Here is a 25,107-nt window from a genome sequence, read left to right on the forward strand (position 1 = left end):
ACTGGACATCAGTTGCAGCTTTCCATGGTAGCTTAGCTAACATGGCCAAATTCATATCTCTAGTCTTTCTCAGCCCCAGTCCTCCAACTTGTTTGGGTTGACAGATGTGATCCCACCCTTTGGTATGGATCCCTGTCTTTGTGTCTGATCCAGACCACCAGAAATCCCTACAGGCCCTGTCAATCTTATTGCAAGTAGAAACAGGGAGCAAATAGGTTGACATAGCATATAGGGGGCTGGCCTGGATCACAGCTTGGATCATAGTGGTTCTCCCAGCCTGGGATAGCACCTTAGCTCTCCAGCCCTTGATCTTTTGATGTATCTTATCCACTAAGTAGTCAAAGTCCTCAGACTTCTTTCTAGATAGCATGATAGGGACACCAAGATACCTTTCCTTAGGAGCAAAGTTCCTCATCCTCCAGAACCTCTTAAGCTTAAGCTTTTGTCTGTACGTGACGTTCCTACTGAAGAAGATACTGGATTTTTCATAGTTGATCTTTTGACCAGAAGCCTCCACAAGAATCATCCAAGATCTTTTTCAAATTTTCCCACTTTCCCCATATGTGCTTTGTTAAAGAGAATGAGATCATCAAAGATAAAGCAAGTGGGTTAGAAGCAGGGAATTCCTTTTAATCTTGATACCATGCATCGACCCTCTTGCTCAGCTCTAGCCACCATCCTAGACAGAGCCTCAGATACCAAGATGAACAGGTAGGGGGAGATGGGATCCCCTTGTCTGATCCCTCTTTCAGGGACAAACTTGTCCAGAGGAGACCCATTCAGCATAACTTGAAAGGAGACAGTAGAGACACATTGGTGTATCATCTGTCTCCACTTGGTATTGAAGCCAAGCTTCTCAAAGATACTATCCAGAAAAGACCATTCCACCCTGTCATAAGCTTTTGCCATGTCCAGCTTAAGGGCTATCCATCCTTCCTTCTTGTTTTTCATGTTCTTCATATTATGGAAGGCTTCACAGGCCAAGCCCACATTGTCTCCAATGCTCCTGCCCTTAATAAAGGCCCCTTGGAAAGGGGAAACAATCTTGTTTATAAGGCCTTTAAGCCTATTGGCTAGGAGCTTGGATATAATCTTATATCCAAAGTTGCATAAGCTGATGGGCCTGAACTTAGAGGCATGGTCAGGGTTATCCACCTTAGGGATCAGAGCTAAGTGAGTCTCATTAAGCTCAGGGTTCAGGATCCCTTGGTGAAAGAAATCTTGAACATAAGCTATCACCACTGGGCCAATGATACCCCAGCATTTCTGGTAGAAAATGCCCTGGAATCCATCAGGCCCTGGTGCCTTTAGACCCCCCATCTTCCTCACCACTTTCCAGATATCTTCTGTTGTGGGGATGGCAGTGAGGATCTCATTTTCTCTTTGGGAGACGCAAGGTTGAAACAGCTCAAGGATATGTTCATTTCTCTCTGGGCTGTCTGAGGTGAAGATCTCCTTAAAATATTGGTTTAAAGAGACCCCCACCTCATGTCTGCCTTCCTTCCAGTCCCCCTCATTGTCTCTAATCTTATCAATATTGTTCCTTCTTCTATGGTAGATGGTGGAGAGATGGAAGAATTTGGTATTTCTTCCCCCATCCCTCAGCCAATCATTAGAGGACTTTTGTTTCCAAAAATCCTCTTCTTTGCTATACCAATCTTGAAGATCATTTTTTAAAACTTTCGCCTTGTTATAGTTATCCACACTAAAAGGCCTGGCCAGCACCTCATTAAGCTTGGTCTGAGTGGCCTTGATATTGGTAAAGATATTCCCAAAAACATATTTGTTCCAAACCATCAAGTCCTTCCTAGTTTTTTTTTTTTTTATGCACAAAGTTAATGTCAGGGAGGTCATGGGTAATCGAGTTCCAAGCCCTATCAATAACATCCAAACAAGACTCATTTTTAAGCCACATATCAAAGAATTTAAAAGGTCTAGGAAGTTTTTCCTCATGCTTGTTCAGATTGATAATCAGAGATATATGATCAGAGGTAGCATTTGCCCATGTCTTGATCTGGGCATTGGGGAAAGTCGCCAACCAATCAGGTGTGGCCAAGGCTCTGTCAAGCCTTTCCAGAATGTGATCACTAACTCTCCTGTTGTTGCTCCAGGTGTATTTAGGGCCTTTAAACCCCAAATCCACCAAGCCCAGATCAGTGATCATGCTATTGAATTCATTCATGTTTTTTGTGATAATACTTCTGCCCCCTATCTTTTCATCTAGGCTGGATATCGCATTAAAATCACCAAACAAGCACCAAGGTCCAGGAACTAGAGGGGCTATTCCCCTTAGCTCATTCCATACTTTGTTTCTATTGTGGGCTGCTGGTTCCCCATATATGAACGAAAAAAACCAAGGATCTTTGCTAAAATAATTTTTAATTTTACCTGTCACTTGGTTTCGCGATGCTCCAAGTATCTCCAAGTCCACGCCTTCTTTCCACAGGACAGCCAAACCCCCACACATACCTATTGCTGGAACTGCAAATCTACCACTTAGCTTCAAACTCTTGCCAAGCTTCTCTATACCTTCCTTACTTGTCTTGGTTTCAGACAGACACACTATATCTACATCAAACTTCCCCATCGTCCTTTTAGTTCTTTGAATCGCCGTGGTGGTACCTATCCCCGGCAATTCCGGTGCTTGAATTGTCATGGGGACAAAGGCAACCGTGGAAGGGACAAACCGCTTGAACCCCGGAGGAGATGTGCTGCACCCCCAACCGCTTGCTTCTTCAATTAATACTTCTTTCATTCCTTTTGCTGGAGACTCTTTCCCTTGTTTTCCCCTTCTTTCACTTCCTTGGCTGCCACTTTCTCCATTAGAACTCGCATCCCCACTGTATCCACTAGACACACTTCCTTTGTTCTTATACCTTTCCCCCTTCCTGGATTGCTTACCTTCCCCCACTGGTGTTCGTGCTACTGTTGAATCATCGATGGCCAGAGGTCGTGGCTGATCATGATATATCCAAGCTTTACTTTTTTCAGACTCATATCCATCTTCCTCCTGGCTTCCATGTTTCAGTTCCAAGGGTGCAGTATCCACTGAGACCTCTTCCTGGGATTCCATGTTAAACACTACCATGTCCATATCTTCCTCTTCAGACTGATATTCCTCTTCCTCCTCAGTGAAAGCATCCGAAGGGATCTCATCCTCTGGTATTTCTGGCCCCCACCTCCCCTCTGAATACACACTTGAGTCCATGGAGTGGTTGGAGAAAGTTGGTTCTTCTGATTCCAGCGTCTCACTGGAGATCGATATGATCGGTGCGTCACTGGGATTAGCAAGGAGAAGAAAATGTTCAAAGACATTAGTTAAGTTTTGTTACACCTGTAGCACATGAATGTTTTACGATGTCTTTGTTGAGCGTTGCAAAATATGGCCTTAGCGGCCGGGACCTGAATATGTACTCTTTTGCATAAGAAAATGAGAGTAAGTTCAAAAGAAACAATTTAAAAGCGGGGACTTTGCAAACAGAGCACGAATTTGGCTCGACCACTAACAAAGTAGCCGAACTGTTTTGCCCTTCTTCAAGGTTTAAAAATATGTGCGGATAGAAATCTTTTGAATATTAGATCCTCTTTGGTTCCTTAGAAAGGCTTGGAGGGAAATTAAGAGACTTCGTAATGTGGGTAATGCTTCTATTGCTCATATTTTTGGAGAAGGAAATATGGTAGTTGACAGCGGGCCGACCCTTTGTTTCAAAGAGCCCAATGCAAAGTCTGAAAAAATTGGGTTTTATCCGAGTTTCTAACACTATAGTGGGTTTTTAAGAGCTTTACGGGGTTTTTTCTTTTGTTTATATTGGGGCCCTATGCAAAGCCTTAGAGAGCATAGGCTTAGGGCCGGCCCTGATGGCTAATGCTCTGGCTAGAAGTAATATTGGCAGAATGATAACGTTAGAATTTTCGAAACATTCTAGGAATTGCCAAGAAGAATTAGAGGTTTCAGTTGCGTTTGTTTTAGCGAAAACTAATGGAAAGGAAAGGGAAAGTATGAAGTGGTCCACCTTTTCCATAAGTTTGGTGTGTTTGTTTGCTACGGAAAGGAAAATAGTCTTTCTACTGTGGAAATAAAAATATGGAATGAAAAGACTTTTTGATTCCAATGGTCAACCTACGGATTTGATAGGAAAGGAAAAGGAAAATAATTGTTTTCTTTTCATTTCTTTAGTTTTCGAATAACAAATATGAAATGGAAAAAGAAATAGGAAAGAGAAAAAAAAAACCATGAATAAACACATTTCATTTCCATTTTTCTTTACTATTGTACTAACCCCTTTTATACACACTAATCTTAAATGTCTCTTATTTGAATTGATCAGCTGAACCTTTTTGGGTTGCCTATGTACCCCCGAGCCCTTCTCGGAGGATCAAGCTATGCCGTAATTTCTCTTCTCCTCTCCTCTCTTCCCCTTTATATATCTTCTAACCACCCTATTTCTCTAACCACTAACTGCTCCCTTATCCCCTGATCCTCTTTCTCCTCCACTCTCCACTCTCCACTAACTGTCCAACTGCCTCTTGATATATCACGGCTTTGCTATTGTACTCTCGTATGCCCCTTGACTATTCCGCCTCCCTTTGGGTCACTGAAATCCCACTGGTCCCTATGCCCCTCCAAATTCCGCGCCCCTTACATGACTCGCAAACTGGATCACGTGCTCCCTCTTTCTCTTACCTTACGCTGTCTCGGTCCTGAAGACATGTCATCTTGATGGTCATGAATTAGGCTGATACAACTATTAAAAAATAAATTCATTTTCTTTTCATTGTTTTAGTATTCCATTTTCTTTTCATTGTTTTAGTATTTGCATAACAAACATGGTTTATTCCATCTATTGGTTTCCTTTTTTTTCCCCACATTACCAAATATACAATACCAAAATTTAGTTTCCATTCCATTCCATTCTATTCCAAAATGACATTTCTAAAATTTTCTTTTCCTTTCCTTAACTAAGTGAGCTAGTAAACAAAAACGTGATACAGTTAGACAAGGTGGGTCTTGATAATACTAGAGTTTGACATTGTATTTTTGTAAATAGTTTCATGTTTTATAAATGAAACTGTCTTACAAAAAATAGCAAGCTGCTTTTGACTCCCAAGACATACCAGTTTATGTCTATCGGCTGGTCTGTGTTCGTAAAATTAACTCATATATTGTCCTATATTTTTCTATTTATTTTTATCTTTTTTACACTACATACACTCCAAATTTTTTGGGCTCCTTTCGTGAAAAACACAATTCGATTGAAGTGGGTGTTAATTTTCGACACAATTGAAGAGAACAATGATTAATGTTATTTAATCAACCTAGCATAACAACAATACTATAGTTAAAGTAGATAACCTTTAGCATTTTAAGTACATATAAATTCAATTCTTAGGCAACAGCTCATCTTGTTCTCACTGTATACAATATAACCAGGAATTCATATGCAACTTACACCTACATAGTTGTAAGATTCAAGAAGAGAAAGATAAAACAAATAAAGTTCTTTCTTATTCATTACTGGGGTTTACAACTGTTCACTCTCTCTCTCTCTTTACATGTGAGAAAATAGAAAATGAAAAATAAAAGTTCGAAAATGAATCTGGTCCTCTTTCTTTTGTCTTCACTTATTTTATAGTTGCTCCACATATGTCCATCCAATAGCTTTTTGACATCTGTCCATCCTTGTCTTTTTCACTTTGTACCTGAAATTTATTTATTATGAATATATCGGCCCTCATACCGATATTGTATTAGAACTTTATTGAAATAATATTGAATATCGGTATGTACGATATTTTGGCACCACATCGCCTCTCTCGAAATTTTCAAATTTTAGTAATAAAAATTTAAAGATTTCGAGAAGCAATAATTTTTATTTTTTTTTACTGTTCATCGATACTATTCCTCGATACTGTTCATTTACTACTATTCCTCGACACTATGCACTCGATACTGTTTATCAACACTGTGCATTCGATACTATTCATCTGATACTGTGCATTGACACTGTTCATAGATATACTATTCCTCAATACTGTTCATCCGAGATGGGAATTTTTGTAAGTGAATTTTTGAAATTCGAAATAGATTATTTTATAAGTAATTTTTTGAAATTCAAGATAGCACTTTTCGAAATCCGAGATGGCACTTTTTGAAATCTGAGATAGCAATTTTCCGAAAATCGAGATGGCCCTTTTTGAAATCCAAGATGGCAATTTTTGCAATTAATTTTTCGAAATTCAAAATATGATTTTTGAGGTAAGATTTTGTCTTTGGCCATACATCGCTCCCGAAAAATATAAGAGACGATGTGTAGAGCACTCACAAGGATTCTCCATAACTCAAAAAATTTGAGATGACAATTTTATTTTTCGGTATTGGCCTGGTATCGATATAATTCTACAGACATCAGGATTTTTTTATATTGACCTGGTATCGAGACAATGGGCTACAAATACCAGGATTTTTATTATATTGACCTGAATATCGATAAAATTTTACAAATACCAGGATTTGAATTGAAATTGAAAATTTAGAATTTGAATTAGAATTTTGATATAAGGAATTTTTGAATCTGAATTTTGACAATATAAAATTTTGAATTTAGAATAAAATTTGATAAATTGAAAATTTTAAATTTTGAGATAAAATTTTTGAATTCGAAATAGGATTTAATAAAATGAAATTTTTTGATAAAAGAAAATTTTTGAACTCTTCATCCCATCTGATCGATCCATATTTATTAAAAAATCGCCCCAAGCGATAATTTCATATCGACATTCCTTAAATCATCAAATACAAATATCGAAAAATATTGGCCCGAAGTGAATAGTCTGATATCGATAATACAACTTTTGTCCCTAAGTGATCTGTTTATATCAGTCACAAGTGGTATATATGTTTTGCCCCAAGTGATAATTTTATCTGCCCAAATGATATCGGGTTCCACGGATTTATCTGCCCATGGCTCCAAATGGTTTGTTCATATCGATATTGATTTAGTTTCCCAAGTGAGCCTCTAATTGGATAATGGAAAATTAGCCCAACCAAAAACGGAGTTTTTGTCTCCAAGTATTCTATTTATATCGGTCTCGAAAAAAATTGATTTATATCGGTTGGCTTTCTCTCCAAATGAATCTCCCCAAGATTTACTTACAGCCGATGACCTTCTCAATTTGAAGTTCAAATGATTCCACCATATCAAGCTCACAACTGTTTCATCATCTAGTATTTCGCCCCATGTGACTTATCTTTTTATTGGTGTGAAAACTATTGCCCTCCATCTTCCAATATCGGTTCTCCTTGACCAAAGCCTTAGAAATCTCAGCCGCAATCTAGAATCTTAACTGGAGTCCAATGTCGAAACTCTTCTTATTAGAAAACTTCAGCATGAACAACACAATTCCCTTCTTTCTTTCAATCACAAAAAACCCAAATTTCACCCTATCAATCTCTGAAAAAGACATTTAAATGATTGATCTATACTATGTTCGTGATATCGGTGGAGTATTCTTCTTGGTTTTCCTAAATACCGACTATAGAAAGTTGCCCCCAATATCGGTATCGAAGTTGGACTTGGGTATCGAAGTTGAAACTGTTGGGTATCGGTATCGAAGATAGCTCCTGAATAAGAAATGCTGGTATCGAAATTGGGTTATTCATAGCGGCTCTCCAAGTTCAAAAATTGTGTATCGGTAACACCCAATTTCAATATCGATGTTCCTGAAATGAAGTGGCGAATTCTTTCACTTAACCGATGCTCCACTTCTGAAAATGATGCTAAACTTCTGAAACACCCACTCCCACTTCTAAAGTCGATGCTAAACTTATGAAACCGATGCCCCTATATCGGTATCCAAACTGGATTGGTATTTGATTCGGTATCGAACTTTTGTCGGGTATCGGGTATTTGGTTATGGGTATCGGGTATTGATTAAAGAATGAGGGCAAGAAACTTATAACAAAATGAGGGCAAGAAACTTATCTGACTTTAGTTCGGTATCGGATTTAGAAGTTATCCAGACTTGAGATCAAGATACATCATCACTGTTTCTAACTCCATCAATTCATTATCTTAACTAACCTTCTTATTCTTCAAAAACAGCAACCATAATAGTAACCACTATTATGAAAAACAGCTAAGCTTAGTTTTGAGAACAACATCATCGTCTACCTTCATCAATCTATGATTCTTGAACTTATGAACAGCAACCACTTCACCTTCACCAACCCATGAGTCTTGAACTTAAGAACAACAACCACTTCACCTAACCAAAAGATTAAACCCGAAAATCTTCAACTCAATCAATCTCTTCTTCATCATAAGGTAGATTCGACTTCAAAGAAAAAAGAACAGAAAATGATCTTTCTTGATCCTTGAAAACACAGACGGCACCAATGTAAGATTTAATAAGAGAAAGATAAAACAAATAAAACTCTTTCTTATTCATTAATAGGGTTTACAACTGTTCACACACTCTCTCTTTACATATGAGAAAATAGAAAATGAAAAATAAAAGTTCGAAAATGAATTTGGTCCTTTTTATTTTGTCTTCACTTATTTTATAATTGCTCTATATATATCCATTCAATAGTTTTTTGACATCTGTCCATCCTTTGTCTCTTTCACTTTGTACTTGAAATTTATTTATCATGAATATATCAACTCTTATGCCGATATTATATTAGAATTTTATTAAAATAATATTGAATATCAGTATGTATGATATTTAGGCACCACAATGGCTACTTCCCAGAATCACTATAAACTACAATCCTCTTAGTACGTGCCTCTTCCTTTTAGTACGTGCCTCATTACACCCGGGATGTGGATATTGCATATGAAATCCTCCCAATCTATGCTTTCGACATCAAAGCCAAAGGTCCTCTTCTCCTCTTGAGACAGCTCTTCCAACAACTTCCTCATATTAGAGTTATCAAACCTGAAATGTTTTATGGTTCCCTTGTTAGTAACTATTTATTGAGTTATCAAAACAAAGATAAACAACTACTATCGGATCTGATGGCGGGCATCCTAGCCCTCCATCCAATTACTCTTAATTCAATAATCATACATATTAACTTTCTGATCCAACTTTTTGAACTTAAATTGGAGCGCATTTACGAGACCTAAGAGTGAACCGGCAGTACTAAGCCCCTATCCGCCATACACAGCGAATACCTTGCTTTAAAGGGATTTGCAACGAAACGCCTTGTAGGATAGGTACTTGACAGGAAGATACCAGGAACATGTATTTTTTTTTCAATGACAGCCTACTGATTTTTGCATATGACACTCAGAGAGCATGATTTTATCCAGAGTCAGAAATTCCTATACCGAAAAATCTGGTATTAGTGATTCTTTAGTCTCTACTAACAGACATCTGACCTTCCTCCATAGAATGTGTACGGCAAATATATCTCCGCCAAGTGCTTTGCTATGTCTAGTGATCTTTGGATTCTCCTTCTAGACATCCTCCCTTTAGAATCTTCACTCTTTTGAACAGCTTCTGTCTGAATGTGAGTGTTGAAATCACCGATAGAGTTGAAGACCTTCATTCTTTGAACATTGATTGGTCTTCTATTTAAGTCCATGTATGGAGAAGAACAAAAGTATTGAAAAATATAAGAAAGCAAATCTTCAAACACGAGTGGATTTGCAACAGATGAAGCTATTTGGTATATGCTTAATCCTGGTTTTCTATTTGATGCATGCTTCACTGTAGCTGCCAATATTGCATTTACGACCATATCGGCTGGAACCTAGATAGTATCACGTCCATTGAAATAAAATTATTTTAGTGTGAGCGAAAACAAAAGTAATAACCTTACTACTGAAAAATACACTAGTAGTGAGTGTTACTTACCGTATCGAGGACTCCTTTTGGATCAAATGGAAAGCCAGTGAGTTCGCCTTTTCCATAGGATATAATTACTGGGTCCATCATCCTAGTAAAAGTATTTGCGAAAAAAGGAATGAGTGTTGCTGATAGACTAGAAACTATATTTACTTAGAAGTTGAAATTTTCAAATGGTAAATAGTCCAGCAACATTCTACCTTCAATCAAGCACACACCAAGTTTAACCACAGAAGTTAGTTGAGTACAAATAAATTCTACAAACAAACCTGATTCCTTCTATCCATCCCGGGATGGGTTCCTTATATGTGCCCACTATTACGCTTGGACGAATAATGACTACTGGAATATCTTCTCTTTGACTATCTATCATCATCTCAGCCATAGCCTTTGAAAAGACATATGTATCCTGCCAGCCATACTTTCTTGCCCTGTCAAGGACAATGCCCATTTCTCGTGTTAGTTATAAGCACTAGATTGATGCATGCGTTTTGCTTCAAACATAGAAAGATAATATCGTCATTTCCTACTAAAAAAATAGGGGTAAAATAGTCAAAACAAAACCAAAAAATTTAAAAATATATAAAAATAATAATAATACTGTTTCGGGACTGTAGATGAGAGCAAATTTTAGAGTAGTTTAGCTAGTGGCATTGACCTGGCCAGATGAATACGTGTATTGCCTCCAATTCGCTAATTTAAGAAGGGTCAGGTTGAGTTTGGTAACTTTACCAAAAAAAATGAAAAAAAGATTGAGTTTGGTAGAGAATTTAGAACTTCTGTCCTTCAATTCAACTCGGCGTAGTCCTGTATGTGAGTCTGTCTGGTATAAAGTAGTTGGCGAGGACTAGGGGAAAAGGGTGAAAAGAGAACTCATTTAGCACAAATTTGCACTCTCGAGAAAACGCCAAAAAACCATTTAAAATTTTACCATCTTTTAATAAGTTTTTTCATGATTAGAAAAAAGAAAAACAAAACACCATAAACAATCGGCTCTCAAATTGTGTTATGTAATTATAGCAGTTCTAGAATCGGCACGCATGAATCTGAGCTTTTGCACAGTACTTTGTGATGAAATATATCGGTATCTATCCGTATTTTTTGGTAGGGCTGTTAACGGGCCGGATCTGAACAGGACACACCTAGGTCTAGACCCGGCCCAAATTATATTTGATATTTTGAGTCCAAGTCTAGCCTAAGAGAGGTGCAAGTGGATATCCAAATATTCGAATCCTATTCGAATTCGTATTCGAAAAATTGGATATTATTTGAAAATTTCGGATTCGGATTCGGATTCGGATATTTTTTTATGTCCGAACTGGTTTTGATAATGTTCGGATATTTGTCGTATCCGCAAGATCCGATAATATTCGATCCGATTTAAAAAATTAATAGTTATTATATATAATTAATTTATTCATTTTTATTATATAAAATCATAAACTAATAATATAAAAATATAATAACAAAATAATAATAATAATAAATGACAAATATATATATTTATACTAGTTTTTATAGTGGTAAAATGAATTATTTAAAGCAAATAAAATTTTAATTAATTTTAATTTTCGGATCGGATATTATCCGATATCCGTTTCGGATAATTTTTTTAATATCCGTCGGATTCGGATATCGGTATAAATTTTCGGATTCGGATACAGGCATATCCGCATCCGAACCTATCCGTTTGCACCCCTAAGCCTAACCCGTATTTTTTGGTAGGGCTGTCAACGGGCCGGACCTGAACAGGACACACCTAGGTCCAGGCCCAGGCCAAATTATATTTGATATTTTGAGTCCAAGCCCAGCCTAAATCTTATTGGGCAAGTTGGGATTCGGGCCAGGCCTAAATCCGTTAGCAATACATGAAAACTGTTATTTTTGTCTAAAATTTAATTAAATTTGTAAGTGGTAAGAGTCGAACCCACAACTCTTGTGTGACAAACACAATACTAACCAATATGGCTTCCAATTTTCTATGTAAATTTTCAGTAAATACAAATATAATAGATATATTAATAATATTAAATATAAAACACATAAACTATTATAGATTTTGGGCCGGGCCATTATCGGATTGGACATAGGTATGTCCAGACCTGGCCCAATAATCTTATCAGGCTAAATTTAAAGTCTAAATCCTTATCTTATCGGTTCGGATTCAATCAGGCTTCGGGTTTGTCCCGGCCCATTGACAGCCTTACTTTTTGGTGTGGTGAGTGGACTACATTAAGAGCATTTGCAATGCAGGGGGTTTCAAGGGGTTTGTGACTATAGTCACCAGTTTTGGGGAAAAACTGTTCTGCAATGCAGAGGTGAATACCTGGTGAATATTTTGCCTAGTTGATTTCAAGGTGAAACTCATCACCGAGATAGTGGCTGAGTTGTTAACTTCGGACGGGATGTTGGATTCCGTCTCGTGTGTTTTTTTTAAAAAAAATAGGGTTATTTTTTTTGGATGGGATGTTGGATTCCGTCTCGCATGATATTTCAACTTTTTTTCGATTTTTTTTTAAATTTCAGACGAGATGTTTCATTCCGTCCGGAGCGTTTTTTTGATTTTTATGTCCAGACGGAATCCAATATCTCGTCCGACATATTTTTTCACCTTTCCATTGCACAACTTCACATTGTTTTTCATTAAAACGGTGAAAAAAGAGTGAATAAGTACTGAGGCGGCGGTGATAAGGAGGAGATTATATTCACCTGCATGGCAAATGCTCTGACTACACCACTCTCTCTCTCTCTTTCTGCCCACACTAGATTTTCTAATGTACACGTATTAATTATGTTGTGACCACTTACCCGCTTAACGGACATGTAGTACAGTAAATCTGATTCAATATCCGGACCCATAAAATAATATTAGTTGGGTGAGAATTTGAAATGATAAGTTCATGTCTATCACTACTCCCAATGATAAAGCTGGTTATGCAAAGGAGGCTACTCTGCGCACACCATTGATTGGGTACCAGAAGTCCAGAATCCAGGACATAGCATTCAGATTTAGGTTTGTGGTGCATCTGAACCACAATTAACCAGCTGCTACTGCTGGTAGAATCTACCAGCGCCACGTAGCACCCAAACAGTTAGTATCTTTGACTGGTAACAATTTTACATAAAAAACATAAAAGAAAAAATATATTTTAATAAATCATAAATATGTGAAAACATATAAGTCTTCTTCTCAGTCTCCACTGCCGGCGGGAAACCACCATTCACTTTTCCTTCAACTAATGAAATAAGTTTTATACAAAGTAAAAACCCAAACAAGATCAATTTTGCAACAAGATTATACTAATTAAAATTTTTCGTAAAGTTTTAAATTGTAATGGATTATGTGTTCTAAAAAAACAATAAATTAATTGAAGCATGATTCAAATTTCAAATTGATTACACTAATCAAGTTGAAGTGGGTGATGTAGTGAGAGGCAAAAATGAGTTTAAAAAAAGAAAGAGAGAAACAAAAAGACAGAGAGACAGAAAGATAGTGGAGGAAGAGAGTGACAGTCGTGGCGGACTCTGCACATTAGCCATTAGGCGATCTCCTAAACAATAGGTGATCGGCACAGGAGTTGGTGGTTGTCAACGAAATTAAGGACATAAAATAAACAAGCGAAACAAACAAAATAAATTTACCTCTCTAAGCCCAATTCTTTCATTTTGTGGGACACTATATTTGCTTGAGAGTCATCCATTCTATCCAAAGCCCTCTTTAATTCAGCATCAACATCTAATGGTGGAATGAATCTCGCGGGACATTCTAATGAAGCTTTCTCCCTAGCTATACTATCTCCAATGCTAAATGGCTTCTCCAAGATTACACCTTGTCTTTCGCCATTGACATAGGCTGTAATTATAAGATGAGCATTAGATAAATGTGAAAATAAATTGCACACGACCTAGCCGAAAATTGCAAAATATATATATGTGAAGACCATCACAATTGTCCAATATTTCCTGGAGACATCTTTAAATGTGAAAATGAAATGGATGAATATATACCTGTTGATACATGCACGAAGACCACAAGCTTCTTGCACCTCTTTGCAAAGCTTAAAACTCGACAAGGTCCTAGAGTGTTTGTGCTAAGGGAGACATCAAATCTGGAATTTATAAGAATCAAATACAAAATTATATGTTGTTAGTTTGAAAAAGGTCGAGCATATAATTCTTAATAATATTGAAAAGGAAAACAATGAAGTGATGAATAATGCAACACGATAATTAATAATTAAGAGGCCACACATTCTAGTAGACAACTTACCTTTCGTCGAATGTAGTATTTCCAGCTGAATTCACTACGATATCGACCTCATTTACAAGGCTATCAGCTAAGTCGACTTCCATTCCAAGATTAGATTCACATACATTTCCTACCACAGCTACCAGTTTGTTTAACATGAATGCCTGGTGGGATTTGCCATGGGATTGGTGCACACGTTTGAAAAGTTCTGTATTTATGATCTGAAGTCGACCATTAAAGTACCACAATTGTCAATAATTTTTAGACAAACTAATTTCAAAGAGACTACAGGAATAATTAACTATGAGTTCCTCAACAGAACTTACTTCTTTCTTCAATCTTTCCATCGCTACTTCTTTATCTTTTGCCTTCATCAATACGTATATTTTGCCCACATCAGGCACAGTCCTTAAAATCTTCTCAATCAGAACTGCAACCAATAAAAGGAAAAAATTAGCAAACTGTTAATAGTGGTCTTCAGCCAAGTAAGATAATGTACATTGAAATCAAACTGTGAAATTGTGTAGATCAAAGCATATGATCATTTTTACTATGAATTCGACCATGTGGAACCGCGTTATAACTAAATCATGCTGTGGTCCCTGTTGGGACCAAATAATCCAAAATTATGGCAACAAAAATTCACTAGCTACTAAGGTTTAGCAATGTTCCCATGTTTAATGCAGGTCGTAATCAACACCATAAGATTAGTACCTTTCGCTAAAAAACCAGTTGCACCAGTTATTAGAAACACCTTTCCCCTGAGAAATCTAACTATCCCAATACCATCAGAGAAAACCATTTCCTTTGGTTTCATCTCTTCTTTTATCTTCTCATTTAGTGCAACTTCCTTAATTCCCACACTTGTCAAAGCAGGCAGAGGAATTCTCTTTGACATTGTGGGCAAAACTGTTAATTCACTCAAATGTGAAGACAACTCACTTGAAATTGTTGCATTACAACTGTATTTCTTGCAACACAACTTAACCATGTTACTTTTCTTATTCTCTAACAAATCATCTATGGTTTTCTCTTTTGAAGCAAATGAGACTCTATGCAAAAACAACGAACTCATTTCTAGCTACTAAAGAGAAGTGGTAGTATAGTAGATATGTGCTTAGAACAAATTTTTCTCTTTGCAGTGAATTGGTCATTATTCAGATGAAAAGTCCATTTAAGGAATTTTCAGAAGGGGTAGTTGATGCTTATTGAATTTTTTAGTTGAGAGCTACAATAAAAGATTTACATGCACACCTGACTCCGCCCACAATGGAATTAAATAGTGAATGTTTTTCCTACTGGTCTACTCTAAAAGATTGTTATTACTGTAACACGCAGGAGTGTTGTTTTTTTTTTTTGGTATAAAAACGGGAAGGATGGTATCTGCTTAACCAAAACTAGAATCGAAAAAATAAATAAAATTCAGCTGGAGTCTAGGCACCTCCATTTTATTTTATTTTATTGTAATGTATGTAGTTCTAAGGAATAATCAAAGAAGAAATTAATAACTATGCATGTAATATAATAATTCAATTATTATATTACTATGTGTGCAGCAAGAACCCATATAATAGAACCCATAGTACTTTCACAACTCCAGTTTCTTGAAGGCGAAAGTAAAGTCTGTAGGAAACTTATTCCAAAAATATACTTATTGTTAAGTAAACAAGAAAATCAAATTGATATGAACAAACCTTTAATATCAACAAACAAACAAACCTTTTAGTTCAACTAATGAACTTAATTTACCAATGATTAAATCCGAGCCTAGTGAAGATTCACTATGTCCTTAAGATGCATTTTCCCCCACCACGGTGCTTGAAGGTTGATGGGAAACTATCTCCCAAGATAGAACGGATTTCCTTCTATAGAAAGCTAGCACTTCAATTCTATAGACTCGTGACACAACATAGTATTTGACTAAGAACGTAGGGAGAAGAGAAAGATCGAAACTCGCGTGTGATCTCGTGTATTTTTCTCTCCAAATTCATCCACTATTTATAGGTGAGTGGTGCCTCTTCGAAAGAACACAGTGACTCTTGGGAAAAAGTAAGCAACTCTTTGAAAAGTCACATGTTTGAAAAGACACACCATTTCGGCATAAAGCAATCGTTTGAACCAATGCCTGTTATTTCGAAAGGTCACACCTTTTCGGCATGATGCACCGCTTAACCAAACCGATTAAGACATTTCGAAAAGTCGCACCTTTTCGGCATGATGCACTGTTTCGAACTAGTGCACCATTTCGAAAAGGTTTTTCTCACTTTACGTACTGTTTCAAGATAAAACCAATTTCATCTTAAGTGGGGTAACTTGGGAGACAAACTACTCATTCATATTTAAATGGATTTGAGCAAATCATTTTTCTAACAATCCCCACATGAATGAAAATTTGGCTTCTTTTATCATAAACATTGGATTTACGTTCTTTTACAAATGAAAAGATACCGCGACGTCAAGTAGCATGGGAGGCCTTGAACTTGCCTTAGTGAAAGACGATCGGATTTAATTGGACGATCGGTAGACTTCTATTAATGTCCTTGGAACCGTACCGCTTGTATAAACCTAGACAATCATCTTCACGCCAGCACCTTCTCGAATCTTGTTGGTTGGTTCACGCTTTGTGTTCATTTTGGCCTTGAACACTTCTTGGTTTCAGATAGTGCTTTTGAGACATTTGCCTTTAAAATTCTCATAGAAGCGGCCCCACTTCGCACTAACATAGGTGATTTCTATAAAAAGTATCCTGCAATACTCCACTTGGATAACATAACTTTCCAAGATATAGTAAATCATTAAAAGCTTGACTTATCCTGGTTCTCGCGGCAGATATGCACTGTCTTATATAGGAATGGGTTAGAGTATAATATTACTCTCCAGTGCTAACTGAGTCACAAACATAATTCAGTTGGCCCATTGAACCTAGATCTTGGGATCTCCAGTCAACTAGGTTGGTTTTTCCATTATGATGACTCTTGGTTGATTATCTCAAAGGCTTGAAGCCCATTCCCCTTGATAATCTTTCTACTTGCTCTCTTGTTAAACCTTTTGTAAGCGGATCCGCAATGTTATCTTTTGACCTTACATAGTCGATTGAGATAACTCCATTTGAGAGCAATTGTCTAACGGTATTATGTCTACGACGTATATGTCGAGACTTCCCGTTTATACATGCTACTCTGTGCTCTACCAATAGCGCATTGGGTCATCCACAATGTATACACAATCACGCCGCAAAAGTGGAGCCCAGTTTAGAATATCCTCTAAGAAATTTCGAAGCCACTCTGCTTCTTTTCCAGCCTTGTCCAATGCTATGAATTCTGATTCCATAGTGGACCTCACTATGCACGTTTGTTTTTGAGGATTTCCAAGAAATTTATGCATCTCTCCTAGAGTAAAACACCACATTTGATGTCTTTTGAGTAATGCTTCAACAAATTTCCAATTTTGAATTGATTAATTCAAGGAGATTCATAATCCCCCACATTTTACCAATTTCTCACGACAAAGTCAATAAATTGGAAAACCATTTAGATATATGTTTTTCAAATGAGGCTTCGTGTTAAAGAATGTCACATATCATTCATATAGTGTCGAAAACACTTCTAAGACCTCAATTTTGCTTACAAATATGCTTATAAAACAATATCTTAAGCAATCTTCGTTATTGGCACTCTTTGGCGCAATAGTAAAACACATACATCTTACAAATAATACAATATTTGTAGAACCCTTTTAGCACCAGCCATTCCTAACATCTGGAATGAAGCAAGGATTCTCGGAATCTTGGATCATAATTCCCTCCAAGTGTGGCATTACCACCACCTTGTTTGCTTTCAAGAAGTCCATTCCAAGAATGACTTGAAAATGGTCTAAGCGAGCTACCATCGGTCCACCTTTCCTCGCCCGGTTATGCATCTTAATGTCAACTTCCAAAGCGAGTCCTTTCACCGGTTCGACTTCTTGGTTCAAGCCTCTCATAGAGCCTTTACATTCTCAAGGAAGTTTCAATCCAATAGCCTCGGATACATACTTTCGAGAGATTAACGTTATGAGTTGAACCAGTATCTACCATTGCTAGTAGACACCCGTAGTTGTTGAGTTCCACTTCTACGAACATAAGGTCATCATCGGGGACCAAAATATTCATACCATTCAACGAACTAGTAGGTAAAGCAAATGAAATAGGAATAACATTAATAGGAGAACCTGGTGGTGTTGTCATTTCTATTCTGAAATAGAAACACACCTTCTTATTCTTTAAAACGAAACAAATTCTGAAATAAAAATTCACTCACAAAATAATATGTGAACTTGCTAACTTGTTTGAGAAAGAATTGGTGTTGAAAGTACCTTTTCAAGAATAATCCAACAATGCATGAGATGTCCTTTTCGGAAGGTTCAAAATTGAAAACAATTTACCGTTCTCGATAAAAGACAAAGACCATTTGAAACAATCTTCTCGAAATGCAGCCTCTAAAGAATGTTTTTTTTTCCTGTACAAACCAATTTACTGGTTTCACCGCCAAAACAGTTAACTGTCGTATTCACAATTGCCCCGTAAAAGTTTTAAATCGTACTTGCCAACAGGTGTGGTCCCATGGTCTAATGGTAATGACATATCTTTGTCTCTTGGTTTGGACAAACAGTTTTAACCACCCGCCACGTGTCTTGTTACCAATTAACAATTGCGACTGTTCACAACATTAAAGTGTGCTTTGACAGTTTGACCAACACATGTTTGGAAAGAAAAAAAAAAAAAAAAAATTCTGTACGTCAATCTTAGTTAGTTGCTAACGGTTAAAAGAAAACTAATAACCAACCTGTATGCACCTGACCCACACGTTCCTTCCTTTTTAAGAAATCATTGAACCTTTCGGATGGATATGTAAGACCAAGACATTGTCATGTACAACTGTCCAAGCAATAAAATTACTTAACAAAGTCATGTCCCGAAAACATACCTGACTTTCTTTGTGTTACTAAATTGTATTAGTATTTACCTTTTAGACACTTTCATATTGTCTCACACCAATAAAGATTGTTAGTGCATTCAAAATTAACAATAAGTATAGCCTAAATTAATCCAACCAAATTAATTCAAGGCAATAAAAAGAAATCTGTCTTAAGTTTGTAGGAAACTTATTCCAAAAATATACTTATTGTTAAGTAAACAAGAAAATCAAATTGATATGAACAAACCTTTAATATCAACAAACAAACAAACCTTTTAGTTCAACTAATGAACTTAATTTACCAATGATTAAATCCGAGCCTAGTGAAGATTCACTATGTCCTTAAGACAGATTTTCCCCCTCACGGTGCTTGAAGGTTGATGGGAAACTATCTCCCAAGATAGAACGGATTTCCTTCTATAGAAAGCTAGCACTTCAATTCTATAGACTCAGCGAACACAACATAGTATTTGACTAAGAACAGAGGGAGAAGAGAAAGATCAGAACTCTGTGTGATCTGGTGTATTTTTCTCTCCAAATTCATCCACTATTTATAGGTGAGTGGTGCCTCTTCGAAAGAACACAGTGACTCTTGGGAAAAAGTAAGCAACTCTTTGAAAAGTCACATGTTTCGAAAAGACACACCATTTCGGCATAAAGCACTGTTTCGAACCAGTGCCTATTTCGAAAGGTCACACCTTTTCGGCATGATGCACTGTTTCGAACCAGTGCACATTTCGAAAAGTCGCACCTTTTCGGCATGATGCACTGTTTCGAACTAGTGCACCATTTCGAAAAGGTTTTTCTCACTTTTACGTCTTTTTTCAGATAAAACCCATTTCATCTTAAGTGGGGTAACTTGGGAGACAAACTACTCATTCATATTTAAATGGATTTGAGCAAATCATTTTTCTAACAAAGTCTACTTCCTTACTTATGTGGAAAAGGATTTGTGAAACACGAAAAATTATCAATGCTGGATCGGTCTGGAAGTTTGGGTATGGTACTTGTATTAATGCATGGGATGAAAAATGGATTCCACATTCTGAGGATTTGATGGAACTTACTGGGAAACCACTAGACTGTCCTTTTCACTTTGTTTCTGACTTCATTGACATGAATACCAATACCTGGGATTGGGATAGGTTAAATGAATTTTGGCCTGTAGAATATGTGGAGAGAATTGTTTCGATACCTATTACACCAAATGAGAAGGATACTTTGATCTAGAAATGGGAGGACAATGGAGAATACTCGGTGAAGTCTGCATATAATGGTTGCATTCAGTTGATTACAGCAACAGATACTTTGGTTCGGGATAACAATGTTTACAAACATGTTTGGAAGATGAAGTCTCATTCAAACAAAGATTTTTCGTATGGCAATGCTTGCAAGGTGTCGTCCCAACAGCGGATATTTTGGCATCTCATCATTTTCACGTTTATCCAGAATGCACTTTATGTGAGAGCTGTCCTGAAACACAAACTCATGTTTTCTTTGAGTGTTCCTTTTCTAGAGCTATTTGGTGTGGATCAAATTTTAGTAGCCTTGTTGATTGGAGGATAATGAATATTGGCAGTTTTAAGGAGCAGTTATTGTGCTTATTAAAATATATAAGGACAATGCAAAATGGTGAAGTGCAGTGCTGCTACTTTGTTGGGGTCTTATGGATTATTTGGCTCGCGAGAAATGAAACAAGGTTTCAAGGTAAGCGTCCACATCTATCTCGATACATCAGCAGAGCCTTGAAACACATCCAGATGGTTATGGAAGTCATGTCCCGCCAGACGTATAGGGAAAAAATGATGGTTTATATTAAATGGTTCCCACCCAAAGAAGGCATGGTTAAACTGAATACAGATGGGGCTTCTATTGGGAATCCAGGATATGCAGGGGGAGGATGTATTCTTAGGGATTCAGCAGGTCATTTTATAATGGGAGCAGCGATTCCAATTTTTTTCGCAACCAACAATGAAGTGGAATTTGTAGCTCTATTATATGGACTTCAAATTGTGGCAGAAGCGGGATACATGAAAGTGGAGGTAGAAACAGATTCCCAATTGCTGCATAAGGTTTTAACAGAGGAGAACTTGAAATGTCATTGGTTATTATCTAGAATTGTTACTCAGATTAAGAGAGTGCTGAGTAACTTCCAAGAAGTGCATTTCAGTTGGGTTTATCGTGAAGCAAATGGGGCTGCAGACGCACTAGCCTCACATGCGGCGGCTCAAGTAAAGAACTCTCGATGGTTACAACAATCCAATGTACACTTTTCAACTGGGCCTGTTCGAGACTTGTCTTTCCTTCTGCCATTCTCGTATGTATGGTGGCATCAGGCGCCAATCATTGTAAATATGCAAATCCTTTATGACGTCTTGGGCATATGTAAATTTCGTTTGGTCTAATAAAAGGTTAACTGTTACACCAAAAAAAAAAAAAAATCTATAACTATCACATGATTCATGGCGATGACAAGTACCCATCATAATGATTGTTAGTTATACTCAGGCAATAAAAAGCGAATATGATAATACAATGCTATTATCAATTTAGGTAAGATATCTACTAACAAGTGTTATATGAATTTATCCTGCCTGCAACATTTAGCTAGTAATATTATGCTGGTTTGAATTTTAAAAAAAAAATACGCCTTGTCAACACAGTACATTCAAAGCATCTAATAGTATTATATAGGGGTGTTTTTTTTTTGCCGAATTTTCGATTTTGCCGAAATCCGATCCAAAATTGGTTCGGCTTTGGGGTGTAGTTTTCATGGTCCAATATCGGATTTTCCAATTTCCAAAAATTTCAAAAAAAAAAAAAAAAAAAGATCGGATCGGTTTTTAGAGTTATATCCAAATCCGATCCAATTTTTTTTTTGAAATTTTTGGAAATTGGAAAATCGGATATTGGACCATGAAAACTACACCACAAAGCCGAACCAATTTTGGATCGGATTTCGGCAAAATCGAAAATTCGGCAAAAAAAAACACCCCTATGTAATACTATTGGATGCTTTGAATGTACTGTGTTGACAATTGACAAGGCGTATTTTTTTAAAATTCAAACCAGCATAATATTACTAGCAAAATGTTGCAGGCATGATAAATTCATATAACACTCGTTAGTAGTTATCTTACCTAAATTGATAATAGCATTGTATTATCATATTCGCTTCTTATTGCCTGAGTATAACTAACAATCATTATGATGGGTACTTGTCATCGTCATGAATCATGTAATAGTTATAGATTAGTTGTTCAGTACTATGGGTTCTATTATATGGCTTCTTGCTGCACACATGGTAATATAATAATTGAATATTATTATATTACATGCATAGTTATTAATTTCTTCTTTGATTATTCCTTAGAACTACATATATTACAATAAAATAAAATAAAATGGAGGTGCCTAGACTCCAGCTGGATTTTATTTATTTTTTCGATTCTAGTTTCGGTTAAGCAGATACCATCCTTCCCGTTTTTATACCAAAAAAAAAACACAACACTCCTGGGTGTTACAGTAATAACAATCTTTTAGATTAGACCAGTAGGAAAAACACTCGCTATTTAATTCCATCGTGGGCGGAGTCAGGTGTGCATGTAAATCTTTTAACCGATCCGATCCGAAAGTTCCAATATTATTGTCGGTTTATTTAGAAAATATATACTTATAAACTAATAAATCTCCACTATCCACTTGATTAGATATCGACCGTTCAATCATTTTCTAGTTTTTGAACTTCCAAAAACAAAACAAACAACATAACCTAGCCGCTACTTAACTCCCTCTTTAACATGTATTAGGCTTTTGTTAGTTCTTTACATGTAAAGTCTTGTTTTTTTTTAAGTTCCTAAGTGTTTTACTGCTATTGTATATTTTGAAATTTAGTGATGTCAAATTTTCTTTTCCAAAAATAATTGAAAGTAAAGAGATCTGTAAAAAACTGAAAATTTACCAAGTATTTCAAAATTTCTGAATTATTCCGAATTTATGAAATTTTCGAAATTAGAAATATATTTTGAATCCGAAAAAAAATTGGATCGGATTTGGCTAGCATATTCGGTTCAGAAAAAATTCCGAAGGAGCTTAATCCGATCCGATCCGATCCGAAGTCAACCCTAGCGTTACATGATTCGGTACCATATTAAATATTCATTATATTTCCACAGACATGTTAAACAGTCTACTACAACCCAACTAGTAATGAACAGGAATGATAAAAGACACATCCTTTTGCCTTATGCTCAAAACTTTGGGATGTCAATTACATGCTCTCTTTTTGACTCATTGAAATAACAAAGGCTCAAACAAATAAGTCGATTATTGTAGCTTACTATTCACGATATGTCAACACACATCATGGTACCGATCACCGAATTGAACATGCAATTTAAACCAAGAAAAATAGTACATTTTCGATACTCATACATGCAATGACAAATATCCGATCTTTAACCTTGCATGCTCATGATACCAATGTAAACAAAAGTAAATCACATACCTTTTGTCCAAATAGAGCAAATGAGATCAAAAGCGAAGCGAGAATCGTCGATGATCAAAGATACGTCTCTTGTTGTCGTCACCACAATTTCTAGAATAATGGATATTTTTCACACCTTAAAACCTTATTGAAGCAACTAACAATTAATGGTGGTGATATGAGAAGAAGAATCGTGGAGAAGAGATCCCATTCACTTAACCTCTCCAACAAATATATAGGAGGAGTCTTGCCCTCTTCCAGTGCAACTCAAACTCTCCATCTCCTCACCCTTTTTCACTTTCTCTCACGTATCCTTTTAAAAAAAATTCCAATACAAGGAAAGAGGTTCCGTGGTTATAACCTCCTATCCCTCTCTCTACCCACGTTTTTCTCTTTCACTATTTATCCCCACCCCCCTCCTTTTTTTTTTCTCTAATTAAAGCCCACTTAAGCCCATGTCCAAATAATACTAATAAAAAAAATAAAATACATGCTATAAATATTTATTTAATTAATTAAAAAATAGGGTTGTTATAATATACACACCTTAAAGGAATTTCGTCCCGAGATTCTAGGAAAAATGTAGATTAACCAAACAAATAGTATGTCAAACAATAAATCTTTATAGAGTATAAAGTTAACAGATTATATCCCAACAACTAAACTTTAAGTAATAATGTAGAACATGTCAGCAGGGATGTAGGGGATTTCCGTCAACATACATATGACACGGTGGAAATAACCTAAGACTATAGATATCCGAATGAGGCGATGACCATCGGTCGGTTACGTGAGTAAAATGATCTCGCTTAGCACGAGTGTTTAGTGGACATGTGCCAGGTACATGATTGACCGCCTTCAAACATAATAGTTACCCTAGTCGTTAGGAACTGGTATAGACAGTTCCTGAACAGAAGGAAACTGAAGATGGAGATCTTTGATGATAAGGAAGGAATCGTAATGACATATCTTAGGAGTTACCTTTTAGATATAATCTTCCGATATACGATATGACATTATGATCAACAAGGAAACTTACTTCCCATAAAGATATGGTCTAGATTCATACTTCCATAAGAAGAGGAATCCTAATAGGAAGGCAGAGTCCAAAAATAGAAGGGAACTTACAAGCGGTAAGGACAGCCCTAAACCCTAGGACTCTCGTCACCCTTCCTATATAAACCAGAGTGATTCGCTCTTAGGAACTACGCAAAATAAGGTGTGATTCTCCAATAGAACAAAGGAGATACGTAGGCAGCCGTCAGATGGTTCAACCCTGAACTCACCATCATCTTATCCCTTCTCTATCCAGCAAAGGATTCCATATCACAAGACACAGAGGAAGATCAGGGGATACACAAAATTTCCCCTACAAGGGAGATTAAATTAAACACAACATTTACAACTTGCACCCAATGGTCATAGTAAATAAATATCAGAAATGAGACATACATGTATACGCAAGTATACACACCTTAAAAGCAATACACATATACAATATCATATAGATAGGTATACTAATATGTAAATCACATACCTTGAAAGTGTGTCCATAAACGTAT

At 36.5% G+C, this 25,107-nt stretch overlaps 1 protein-coding gene across 1 annotated transcript; it reads right to left on the reverse strand.

Moving 5' to 3' along the window:
• Positions 1-5,484: 5,484 nt before the first annotated feature.
• Positions 5,485-15,247, reverse strand: LOC147484788 (fatty acyl-CoA reductase 2, chloroplastic-like). Its single transcript, XM_086576439.1, has 9 exons — positions 14,819-15,247; positions 14,431-14,534; positions 14,126-14,325; positions 13,864-13,964; positions 13,498-13,708; positions 10,125-10,286; positions 9,865-9,946; positions 9,387-9,760; positions 5,485-8,940 (listed from the first exon to the last, which is right to left on the reverse strand). Exons 1-9 carry the CDS (start codon positions 15,177-15,179, stop codon positions 8,778-8,780), a joined length of 1,758 nt encoding a protein of 585 aa, XP_086432565.1. The 5' UTR covers positions 15,180-15,247; the 3' UTR covers positions 5,485-8,777.
• Positions 15,248-25,107: the final 9,860 nt, after the last annotated feature.

Source organism: Coptis chinensis, chromosome 8 (genome assembly GCF_015680905.1).
Source record: "Coptis chinensis isolate HL-2020 chromosome 8, ASM1568090v1, whole genome shotgun sequence".
Lineage (NCBI taxonomy): Eukaryota > Viridiplantae > Streptophyta > Magnoliopsida > Ranunculales > Ranunculaceae > Coptis > Coptis chinensis.